Source organism: Leptodactylus fuscus, chromosome 1 (assembly GCF_031893055.1).
Source record: "Leptodactylus fuscus isolate aLepFus1 chromosome 1, aLepFus1.hap2, whole genome shotgun sequence".
Classification (NCBI taxonomy): Eukaryota; Metazoa; Chordata; class Amphibia; order Anura; family Leptodactylidae; genus Leptodactylus; species Leptodactylus fuscus.
The window spans coordinates 43,621,924-43,634,771 of record NC_134265.1 but is presented as its reverse complement, the minus strand read 5'-3'; the positions used below and the strand labels follow the sequence as shown (position 1 = coordinate 43,634,771).

General features: G+C 42.8%; 1 protein-coding gene across 2 annotated transcripts in view; it reads left to right on the top strand.

Moving 5' to 3' along the window:
• Nucleotides 1–11,026, top strand: part of ST8SIA5 (ST8 alpha-N-acetyl-neuraminide alpha-2,8-sialyltransferase 5) — a 48,356-nt gene extending 37,330 nt beyond the window's left edge. For both annotated transcript variants that reach the window (XM_075269780.1, XM_075269781.1), the window contains 5 exons: nt 1,449–1,535; nt 1,748–1,892; nt 3,656–3,768; nt 7,309–7,401; nt 8,673–11,026. In XM_075269780.1, the coding sequence (XP_075125881.1) occupies nt 1,449–1,535; nt 1,748–1,892; nt 3,656–3,768; nt 7,309–7,401; nt 8,673–9,135 (901 nt within the window). In that variant the 3' untranslated portion in view covers nt 9,136–11,026. The remainder of the gene's footprint in view (nt 1–1,448; nt 1,536–1,747; nt 1,893–3,655; nt 3,769–7,308; nt 7,402–8,672) is intronic.
• Nucleotides 11,027–12,848: the final 1,822 nt, after the last annotated feature.

Here is a 12,848-nt window from a genome sequence, read left to right as displayed (position 1 = left end):
GTTACCTAATACGCCACTTTCTTACTATCATGTCCTTGCTCCTCCAGTGTTTTAGGAGTCAATTTGAGTCAATGATTATCACTAATAATGCATTGTAAAGGAATTCATTGATTCAGGCCATTGTGATGCATTAAGGTCTTTCTATAGGGTAGTGAGCTTGCATATTGCAGGCCCTGTGCTGTAGCCCATTGATTTCCCCATAGCTTCTGGCAGTGAATCTGCAGCCACTTATCCCACTTACTGCTGCTGACTCATCCCTGCTCCACTCCCAGGTCACATCATGTATAATTAATGAATAGCGCCTCCTATTTTTACCATGGTCAAATAGTTTTTAACCTTAAAGTGAGTGTTCAGTTTTATAAATAGGAGCAAAATATCATGCGAGATCTGAGCTCTAGTTCCAAATAACTTGCCGTATGCAGGCATCTACGTAATAAAATGGCGGCTACTCACTCTTGCCATGCTTGCCCTGGTGGACCCAAATCACAGAGAGCCCAGCGTAGGTGCGATCCTGGCCGAAACCAGTCTATAAGAGTTTGATTTGGTAGTGAAGAGTCCTCTTTGATTTTTAGGGCTGGGCCACTTGACAGAGCCTTCACCTTCCAGCTCCGTTCCTTGCATAGGTTGCGGCACTGGAGGCTGCCTAGGACAGGTGATTGGTGTTATTGACCGACCTTATACAGATAATCTATCCTGAGGTTAGGCTATGAGGCTGTAAGCACTGCAGCCTCTACATTGAATATCAAGCCCAGCCTCATTCATATCAGAGGGGTTGTGCTTAACATTGCTACTGTATATATGTGACCGATAAATATGATATTATCATCACAGGGAAGAGGTCACAGACCTCTTCAAGCAGCTGATCTGCGGGGGTCCCAGGGGTCAAACCCTCACCAAACACATCTAGGATAGGCCATCAATATATAAGACCTGGAAAATCCCTTTAAGAGCCTGCTGGATAATATTATTGCATTGAATTCAATAATACCACAGTATGCAATAAGCACTGAAGCTCCCCCTAGTGGCCGATGAAAATTAATTAACTCTGTAGGGGAATTTATAAAGTGTTTAGACCAATGGGGTAAAAAAGCCATTTCTATAATCTTAAGCACAAATTTGTGACTTTTGGTTATTCTGCCCCCTGCAGGGCACATATCTGTGGGCAGGGCTTAGGGGGGAAGAGCATGGTCTTATATGGCCTGACAAATTTCTTATAATTTATGAGTAAGTTATAACGCAAACATACAACAGCAATTTGCTATTAACCAGGTCGCTAGAAAATGTGCTAAATTTAATAGTCTTAATAGTCTCCATGTGAATGGAGGTGAACTGCATTACCAGACTCAACCTATGAATAGGTGTGGTGCTATGTTTGTAATCCTTGACAACCCCTTTAACTATGTTGCACTATCCATATTATTATCATGTTTTCATTCTCTCTTCTCCAGGGTGAAGGAAACAGATTTATTTGATCGCTGGAAAAGTCTTCAGATCTGCAAGTGGGAGTTGAATGTAACAGAAGCCAATACCTTTAAGTAAGTGACCAGAGTATCTCTAAGGACTTCAGTGAAAAAGAGAACCAGCTCTAGAAATGGAAACTGATGGTCGGTTGGTGGTGGAGCTTCAGATTGTACATTGTTGTCCTTTGCTCTATTGCGCCCCCTTTCTCTGGGCTATGATATTCCAAGTTGTATTTTTGCACCTTGTCTTCTTCTATGATGACCATTTTCTGTGTTGTATTTCCTAGATCTCAGCTGTCCCGATGTTGCAATGCCCCTTCCTTCCTATTCACCACCCAGAAGAACACACCGCTCGGGACAAAGCTGAGATATGAGGTCGATACAAGCGGAATATTTCAGATCAGCCCTGAGATTTTCAAGATATTCCCTAAGGTACCATCAATTCTCCATTTTTTTTACTATGGGATGTGCAGGATTCTGAGGTGTCTGTGCCAATGGGGATAACCTTATGTAAAGAATTACAGCTATGGCAACGAGTGTTCAGACATGTGATTAAAGTATCGACATAGTTGTGGCATTTTATTTTGATGGGCGAGCCTCCCAAGATTCGATTTGTATCAGGTCAGGCACGTTCAGAGAGAACCGGAACTGAAATTATTATATTCTAGGGCCGGGGTTGGGAACCTCTGGCACTCGTGCCAAGGGTGACATCCATGCCATGTTTCCCTGGCATGGCAGTGCTTGAGCCGGGAGGAAGGAGATAGCAGATTAGCAACCATTACCTGCCAAGAAAATATCCCGACTCTAGCGCTGGTGTCAGGTCATGGAACACCCGGTAGCTGTCAAAGAGCCTTTGTTTGTTCCTTGACCTGATACCAACACTGGCAGCTGGATGTTCTCAATGCAGTTCTGCACTAATGCTAACTCCTCTCCTATCTCCCGGCCCAAAGTCAGGGAACCAGAGAATCAATTAAAGTCAGCCTGACCTGCTAAATGCAGTTGCTGGCTGGACTTGGGTTGGTGCCATACTGGTGACATCTAGACTGATCCCAGAACTGGGTGTCCACACTGCAGTAGTTGCTCCTTGTAGAAATAATGCAAATGAAACTTGAAAGGCCTAACAGCAAGTACTGTATGAGTTGAGCCTGAACCTGCACTGACATAATGTCCAGATGTGGTCAGCAGTCGGAATGAGGACTAGGGAAGATGATACAGGAGGCTCTTTAAAGGGAGGCTATCATTAGAATCCCCTTTTTCAGTACTACTACGTCGGAATAATCTTAATGCCGTTCTGGTGATATTCCCGGTTTTCTCTGTATGCAAATTAGTCAAGCCACAATGGGGGCGTCCCCTGTGCTGCCTGAAGACTCTCCAGCGACGTCCTTCTTTTATAGCCGCGTGCATCCTTATGCGTCTTCTTCCGCGTAAGTGATGCCGGTACAGGGCTACTAAGCATGCTGAACTCTGTAGAAATACGTGGGCGTACTGTGCATGCGCAGTACACTCATGTAGTGGCCACAGAAAAATGGCCGCCAAAACATGCGCAGCCAGCTCTGCCTGATGGAGTCTCTTCAGGCAGCACGGGCAATGCCCACTATGCTATTTGAGCGCAAGGAAACCACTCCCTGTGCTGTCTGGAGACTCATGTGCATATGGAGAAAACTGGAAAAATCACTAGAACGGCGGTGCGGGGAAGAATTGTAAAGGTAGTGGAAGAATAGGCTTTCTTAAGGCTATTCCTACGTGATAGTACTGAAAAAAGGGATTCTAATGATAGAGGAAAAATCATGGCGTCTTACACTCAGGGCAAAGTGGATGGAATTCTAGCTAATTCCATGCCCGTTTTGCTGTAAAAACCAAGGTGCAGACACGCCACAATTTCCAAAACCACCCGTTTTTTTTTTTTTTTTTCTTTTCAGTTTCTGAGGTCTGACGAGTATATTCAGTTACCTTAGTGCATGTTTTTAGTTTTTTTCTGAGACAAATTTGTTCTATACAAACCGGAGATATTCATGTCAAACCTGGCTCGTGACAAAGCGGTTCGTCCATCTCTAAGTTGGAGTCGGTAACTTTTTTCCAGGCAAAATTGGCCCCAACTCCGACTCCACAACCCTGGCATCTACCCTAGTAGGATACAGTGCATGCTGGGATTTGTATATGGACATCCAATATATACTTACACTATTTCCTTGCAGGACATGCCTTATTATCGATCACAGTTCAAGAAATGTGCTGTGGTCGGGAATGGAGGAATATTGAAGAATAGCAAATGTGGAAAAGAAATAGACAACGCAGACTTTGTCTTCAGGTATATAATCACCCCATGTATATCGGCTCCTGTCCAGTCAAGTATAATGTCTTACACAGTTGATTACCTTTACAAAGACATCATTGCAGTTCTCCTAGTTTGCAAGTAGAGCCCCAGGGAACTGCTGGCCCTCATATCTCAATGGTATTCTATTTTGTTATGAGACCCCCAGCAATCTATAATTTGGAGGGGAAACTGACACTAAATGTTGAATTCTTGTTTTTTCTTGTATCCAGTGCTTGGCAAATCACCTCTGTCCCTTGTTTATTTTATCCAAGGTGCCTGAGCAATAAGGTTCCTAGCTTGATAGTATCCTGAAAGGTGTTTTTTCTATTGGCTTGTTTTGTTACCTGTTGTCTGACCTCTGCCTTGACTCTGAATCTGTTCTGTGTGCCCAGATGTGTGCCTAATTTCGTATTCATCCTGTGCTGCCATCTCTGACCTCTGCCTGAAGGTTCTCCTCCTGCCCTTATCTAGTCTTGTTTACTGACTATATCTCTGCCTGTCCCTTTGGTACCACAAACCAGCATTTCTTGATCTGTCTTGGTCAGCCATCACTCCTACATTTTCGAACTGGACTTTCCTGGCTGGTCTCCATACAAAGGTTAAAAGATGAAGACCAAAGGCCACTTGGGCAAAGCCTTCAAAAGAAGCCCCAAGTCAAGTCGGTTCTGTGGCACAGTGGGTCCATAGCCTCTGCATTACAGTAAGAGGAGCTCTTTGTAGTCACTGTCCACTCTGGCCAAGTAATGAGGACCCTGAATAGAGGACCCCACCACCACTCTATTAATTCAGAATTCCATAACAGGGTGTATGAAAATTGTAAATATCCTTTAATGGAGGCTGGTGAGTTCTAGAGCAAAGAGATCAGTGTGTTACGGAGAGAGCTTGGATATTTGCAGGAAACCTGAGCGTTGTGCAAGAGATCAGAGGATTTACAGGCTAAATAAGATTGTGACCACTGACCCCAGACTAGTCCTTAGTCTTTATGCAGCATTTTACCTTATTTAAATCACTGTGCCCTCCGTACCAGCCATGTGAACAACTCTGTGCCCAAACACTTAAAAAGGGCCTTTCATGACCTCGGGCACATTCGGATTTATATACTGCTAGAAATCCGACCGAGCACACTGTTGGCTTTCGCGATATGTGCCCCAATGCAAGAAATATCAGTGCAATTACCGATATCTCTTCACTGTCAGAAGGGCGTTCCTGACAGTCTAGCCGGGCTATGAGGAAACCCCACTGACAGTACTGTCCATAGCTCTGTACTGTCGGGCGCATTCCTTACTGCCCAGCGATGACACTAACCTGTGAAGAACGCCCCCCCTCCTGACAATACTCTCCCATAGATTAGTACTGGGGGGCGTTCCTCATCGCTCAGCCTCATAGCTGTGCAGTAAGGAATACCCCCCTGACAGTACAGCGCTACGGACACTACTGTCAGGAAGGGCGTTCCTTGTGCACAGTCCTGCTAGACTGTGAGGAATGCCCTTCTGACAGTGAAGGAATATCAATAACGGCACTGATATCTCTTGCACCGGGGCACATAATGGGAAAGCCGACATTACACTGAATTCATAGCAATGTCAGCTTTCTAGCAATATATAAAACCACATGTGCCCAAGGACATGAAAGGTTCTCTTTATTAAGCAGCTCTTTGTCCTTCATTCAGAGCAGGAAATCCCAGCACCTATACCAATCACATATGTATTATGTACAGTTCATTATTTTGCCTTTTTAATCCATTTATCATAGTATATTCCATCTTAATAAACTTACAGTCCATAGGTTAAAGGCTGGATCCAATGCATTGAAATGAAATTGCTCTAAAACACCAAAGATTTAGTCCGAGCAGCAGATTTTCCTAATCCTTTCTGAAGCATTGTTTTTCATCCTGACCTTGGTTTTAATCCACTGAGCTCCACTGATGCCGCTTCTGCTAATTTATCAGTAGTCAATAGCCACACAGCCAAGGCCGCATCAAGGACAATACTCAGCTTTCTATCAGGATGGCTCTTTAGAGAATGTGTGGATTTATAAATGAATGAATGAATATATTTCACGCGTTTTGTCCTCATTGTATTGTTTCTTGCTGAGCGGAGAGCTATGCTGTCAATATGTCTGGTGCCATCTAATGCCTGCCTCAAGTAACTACATCATCTGCGGTGGCTTTTGCTCAATATTTTGTGATGGCCATAGAAGGGATCAAAATGTAAAAATTGAATGTTTGCAGGTTTCAATGATGGATTTGGATTCAATGCACCAAAAAAAGATTACAATAATGTTAACCATTTCATGACTCAGCACTCAGATAAACACTTCATGTCCTGTGGGATAATGTGTGTGGTGGTGGTGGGGGGAGGGGGGCATGAGCAGCAGGGATAGTTTGGGAAAACAAAGTGGAGAAGTGTTCAATTAGGAAAAGTGATAGGCCTGCCTGAACAAAGGTGTTTTTCTTTTGCGCTTGAAGCTGTAGAAGTTGGGTGTCAATCTGATTGTCCAAGGTAGCTCATTCCAGAGAAGTGGTGCAACGCGGGAGAGGTCTTGAAGATGGGAGTGGGAAGTTCTGATAGTAGAGGATGGTAGTTTTAGGTCATTGGCTTAATGGAGAGCACGGGTTGGGTGGTAGAAAGAGATGAGGGAGGAAAACTAGAGAGGTGCAGTATTATGGAGAGCCTTGTGGATGAGGGTGATAACTCTATATTGTATTCCTTAGTGAATAGACAACCAGTGCAGGGACTGGCACAGACCTGAGGCCTTGGTGTAGCATTTAAATAGACAGCTGAGCCCGGCTATAATATTCAGAACAGATTGTAAAGGGCAGAATTTAGTGAAGGGAAGATAAGTAGAGGGAATACGGCAGAGTTGAAATTCGTGAAAGATGGTGGACCATCTTGGCAGAGACGTCCCCAGCCACTTGTAGGAGTTGACTAGTCAGAGATAAGAGGTGGCTCAGTAATTTATGTGGACCTTTCTTTTCATGAGAGGAACTAGAGGGGTTCGGGTAGTCAAAGAAACTGAAAGGTATATGAGAGCTGTACATGTGTAAGGGAAGAAGAGAAGGACTGATGTGGATTGTGTGCAGTGGTGGTACAGATGGATGTATAAGAACAGCTAAGATAACAAGTAAGAGACTGAACCTTACAAACAAGTTGTCAAAAGTGGTTTTATTGCGAGCCAGTTTATTGATGTTCTTCCATAGCTTACCTATATCACAACATGTTAAATGATGGAACCTAGAATAAGATTTAACCTGCAAAACTAGGCTTCAGGACTACGGCTAGTTAGGTTGTTTTATTAAAATATTTAATTATTATATTAGTTATTATTATAATTATTACTTTTTTTCTATATTGTTATAACTATATTACCATTTTTAATATTAATACATTATTACTATTATTATTACTTGTTATATTACTATACTATTATTATTACTATACTTATTGTTTAGTACTATATTACTTATTATTACCCTACTTTGTTATGTATTCTGACCACTTTCGGCTTCATCCTTGTTTTTTGTCTCTTTTTCAGATGCAACCTTCCTCCCATATCTGATAAATACCTGGCAGATGTTGGTGCGAAGACAGACGTGGTGACAATCAATCCAAGTATTATAACAGATAGGTCAGTCATGATGAGGATTGAGGTGCCACTCCTTGCCTACTCTCTCCATGTTCCTCCTTGCCTACTCTCTCCATGTTCCTCCTTGTCTACTCTCTCAATCTTTTTGGATTTTCCGGATGTAGTCAGATTTCCATTGATATATAATCCTTTTCAGACTACATAATAAACTAGATAAAACTCACGTGTATCACCCTATTGTACTTTGTAGTCCTATGTCCCTTCTAATAATTTCGTATGTCCCTCCTTATACACTTTGCTTCAATTCATCAAGCTCTCTGTCAACTGTCAATTAATGTAATACTTCTTGTTTATATACAGAGGATGACATTTTGTGGAATCCTGCTTACGTATCTTTGTTACAGTGTGTCAGTAAGTTAAAAGGTTATTCCCATGTTGCCAAGTAAGGTTGAACCGATCTTGAGATTTCAGGATCGATTTCAAAATCTGATTTCCGATCATTTTCCAGCCGATCCGAATCCCGATCGTGAATGTGAAATTTGCTCGATCGCCAATCGGGATCCGATCTTTTCCGATCTCGATCTTCAACCCTAGTCAATGCTTCTCGATGGGAAAAGTCACTTGAGGGTTGAGCCGATCTTGGAAAAAATCTCCGACCTCGATCCCGCTGAAAAAGATGGGGTCGGAATTCCGATTGCGATTGTGAAATTTACTCGATCGCGGATCGGAATCCGATTTGTTCCGATCCCGATCGCTCAGCCCTATTGCCAAGCAAAGCTGAAATTAAAATATCTGCAAGTTCCACCCACTACGGTGGGGCTTACGGAAAAAATCAAGTGGCACCGCGCTATGCTGTTTCTGTACAGAACCAAAACACAGTGGGGGAATTCATCATGATGGTTACACCACTTTTTGCACCGACCTTGCCACTTTTCCAAAAGTGTCAAGATCTAGGACAGTAAGGAAGTACAAATTAAGAGGGCCCACCATGAGGGGAGATTAAAACCTGCACAAAATCTGTGTTGAATTCCCGGCAGTTTTCATACATAAATCAGGCCATTTACCATCTGTTGTTATTTTCCGGAAACATTCTCCCCACTTTCTACTGTGCGGTAGAACATTGAGTAGTTATAGCTCATAGAATGGAGCTGCGTGGCCTTCATGGCTCTGTATTAGACCTAATGCTATTAGTATTGAGTCCTGGACAAGAACCTAGATCAATACATTGTAACCAGCCTATCAGCTCTGTGGATCAGATTGACAAGGTCAAATAGTCTACCACCATCATAATTATTTCTATGTTTCATTGATAGGTTCCAGAAGTTGGAGAAATGGCGGAAACCTTTCTACGATGTGCTACAGGGTTATGAGAATGCATCTATCCTTCTCCCTGCTTTCTACAACACCCGGAACACAGACGTCTCCATTCGGGTAAAATACGTCCTTGACGACTTCGAGTCCCAGCAAGCGGTGTATTATTTCCACCCTCAGTATCTCATTAATGTCTCCCGCTTTTGGCTCATCCAAGGGGTGAGGGCCAAACGTATCAGCAGTGGCCTGATCCTAGTAACGGCCGCTCTGGAACTGTGCGATGAGGTCCACCTGTATGGTTTTTGGGGGTTTCCCATGAACCCTTCAGGAATCTTCATTACTCATCATTATTATGACAATGTCAAACCTCGACCAGGCTTCCACGCCATGCCTTCAGAAATCTTCAACTTTATCCATATGCATAGTAAGGGCATCCTCCGTGTCCATACCGGTACCTGCTTCTAAGAAACTTTGTCCATGCATAGCACACGCGTGTTGGATGTTTCCACTGAAATTATGCAATAATGCTTTGAGCAGACTACATAGGACGATGCCTCCAAATGAGTTGGCGATTGCCAGAGCCACTACATGAAGTTATTTATAGTCAAAGGGAAGTATGGTTAAGCCAAAAAAAAGTTTAAAAAATTACAAAAAAAATAGCATTTTCATCAGCACTGGTTTGACAGCTACAATTCCGCAAAGCACACAAGAAGATTTAGCACATGCAGTGCATCTACCAGCATCTACTACTAACCCACCATCCATTATGGAGATTGGAAGGAGGGCTGGAACAGTTGGTGCCCTCGCCCTGACCATAGTGTTCCACATTATCCCCTGCTTTGGGGGGTTTATGTAACCCCCCAAAAAATTGGGTCAAGGGAAATCATGGAAAGCAATGGAATGTTATGGTGCGGTGGAAGCCAACGAAGCACAAACTGAAGACATCCTAAGGGGCTAGCTGGTCCATGTTCTCACTATGAAAGCTTACTATTGTTGATGGGCATTGTTATAATTCCCATATTGGCTTATGCAACATTGGCGTGCGGGTAGACAGGAATTACAAAGAGAAAATGAAGGGATAACTAAAATATCATGTATAAAATGAAACAAAGCAGTTTGGAGTCCTTAGTATTAGGGATTTGCATTATAAGTGATTCTCTATTGTAAGAGTGAGGGTGACCCTGATATAAGGCAGTGGGGTGGTACATTGTAAATTCTGTCAATGGCATTTTCCCAGATTATCAGACTACTTCTCACTATTAAAGAAAGCAGCTCGCATGTAGCAATTCCTAGACAATTGCTCATAGTGCAATTCCTTAAAGGATATGTCCAGATAAAAACCCACTCACATCATGTATTAGGGAATTTTAATACCGGGTATTCTCTGTTTGGGATTGTAATGTTTTTTACAAAGTAGTTACAAAGAGTTTCTCTCTGGAGGACCCATCCTGTGCTGTATTACACAGACTACCCATTGATTTAACTAACCACTGTGTAATACTTCACTTCCCCTGCGGAGGTGCTGCAGGGAAATTGAATACTTGCTACCAGGCTTTCTACCAGGCTTTGCGAACAGCTTATTAACAAGTAGGGATTGTCCAAAGCAGAGAACCCCTTTAATATCATCTTTACAATGGCTCCAAACTAGCGATTCTCCTTAAAGGGGTATTTTCATCATAAACATTTATGGTATATAGCGTTAACAAATATCATAATTTTTTTAGTAGTTCGGGTCTACACCTATCTTCACATCAGGGGTTTTCTTACCCAACTATTGACTAGATACACTAACTCCAATAGAGATGGGTGGAGAGTTATGTGGATAACCCCCAATTTAGGTGAGCTGTAACAGGGTAGGACAAAGGTTTTGGAATTCTATTCTCAATATAGGTGTGAAATCCAGAAGTGGGAACTGCACCTACAGTATAAGACGTATATGACATATCAATTGGGTCTGCTATAGATGCCCATTGTGGGAATACCCTTTAAATGAAGTTGACACCATTTTATGCCTTTTCTGTTTGATAGAAAATTATTTGACCCGTGGATTATGCGCTCCCCTTGTTCCTTAATGTTTTGTCTCATAAATGTCATAGCAGGCAATACGAATAAAAGAGTCATTGTTTATTTGGCATTAAAGCTCAGGTACCGTTCACATTGCATCCGCATTTATCGCAGGCTGCCAATTTACCTCTCGCGGTTTCAGATCTAATCTTTGAAATTTCAGATTGTATCTGTAAGAATTTGAGGATTAATCCACTTTTTTCCTTTCTTCATGACTTTGGCCATGGCCTTATTCACACACAGATGATCATATTGTGTTTATGCATATCAGCACTTTTTGCTGCAATTGGGGACGGGGTGGAGAAAGCAGCACTTTTTTCTTTTATTTATTTATTTTTAAAGCCAATGTATTGGTTTGGGTTGTTTTTTTTTTGGATTGTTAATAGTAATTGAAAGTGTTAAAAAAATGTTTTAAAAAAATGGGTGCTATGGCCACAATCACACTTTGTCGTTTTGTTTGGTTTAAAATGTAAAACCAGAAGTGGATCTATAAAGAAGCAAAAGCAGAAAGGAAAGAGTATCTTTTACACAGTCCAGTAACATTAATGTGACCACCTGTCAAAATCCAGAATAACCACCTTTGGTAGAGCGGACCGCTGCGAGACGTGCAGGAAGAGAGGGGATGTTGTGATGATCACTGGGATATTGCACCATGCCGACTCCAGTGCCGTGGCCAGCTGCGCTAGGTTACGTGGTTGAGCATCCATGGCGCAAACAACCCAGTCGAGGTGGTCCCACAGATTCTCGATTGGGTTCAAGTCCGGGGAATTTACTGGCCAAGGGAGTACGGTAAACTCATCCTGATGCTCCTCCAACCATGCACGTACACTGCGAGCTTTATGACACGTCGCATTGTCCTGCTGGTAGATGCCATCATCCTGAGGAAAAACACTTCGCATGTAGGGGTGAACATGGTCCGCACGGATAGATGCATACTTGTGTTGATCCATCGTGCCTTCCACAATGATGAGGGCACCCAGATGGCTGATGACACGTGCCTTCTGCCATTGGTTATTTAATGTTGACGTCAAAAGTAGGCAGTGGTCACATTAATATGACTGGACTGTGTATATCTGCCCCTGGTTTGGGCTCTAAAAACTGCCACGAAAAGACTGGGGGGCCGATTTATCATACGGACATCTTTTCTGCCTTGTTATTTTTTACTAGTTAGGCTAAAATTTTACAATGTCGCTGTGTAGCCCCAGCCTTAGGCTACAGCCCCACATTTCAGAAACACAACGGTAAAAAATAGTGGCTTTCAGAGTACCAGCAAAGTGAATGTGCAGTCGCGGTGTTTTTGACCTCGGCCTAGCAGTAAGACGGTCTTGGCTGCCCATAGCAATGAATCACAGCTCAGTTTGTATTTATCCAGGGCAGTTCAAGAAATGAAAGCAGGTCAGTTGCCATAGCCAACAAAGACAATTTTACTAGTAGCGCTTCGAGGCGCAGTATTGCAAACAGAGATCTTGGAAACAGTGGAGAATTGAAACACAGAATCTATATTAGAAATTTGCTTCATTTTTCATTCTGCAAGGATTACTCTTTACTTCATATTTCCCAAAATGTCCAGGAATCTCCCACAAATAGGAGCGACCGCTCGATGTCCTGGAAAAGTGGCTGAATCTCCTGGGCCTGTGTGAGTGATCCTCTATCTGTCAGTCCCATGTTATACGTGACATGGGCGCTTTATTTGCCAGTCACGTCACAAAACAGGGTGTCATGGGTACTTTTGGTATCCATGTCACAAAAAGGGGCAGAGGCTTAGTAATAGTGGACGTGGCCTTACAGAAATTTCCATTTGCCAGACCTCGGCCATTAAATGTCGCCAAGTATGTTTTACGTACTAGAATCCCGCTTTAAGGTGAAGTCCGTTATAATAGGCCTAATCCAACAAAACTACCTGGAGGTAAACCTGGCCTTGTTGCCCATAGCATCCTATCACAATGCAGCTTTCTTTCTTCTAGAACATACAATGGAACAAACAGAACAATAAAGCTGCTGGTCTGTTGCTTATTCATTGAAGCGATTTTTCCCGCGCCGCTTTTTGGCTCTGACTTGGTATGTGGGGCCTTATAGGGATCTAAAATACTAATATACTGCATTGTGACTCTGCA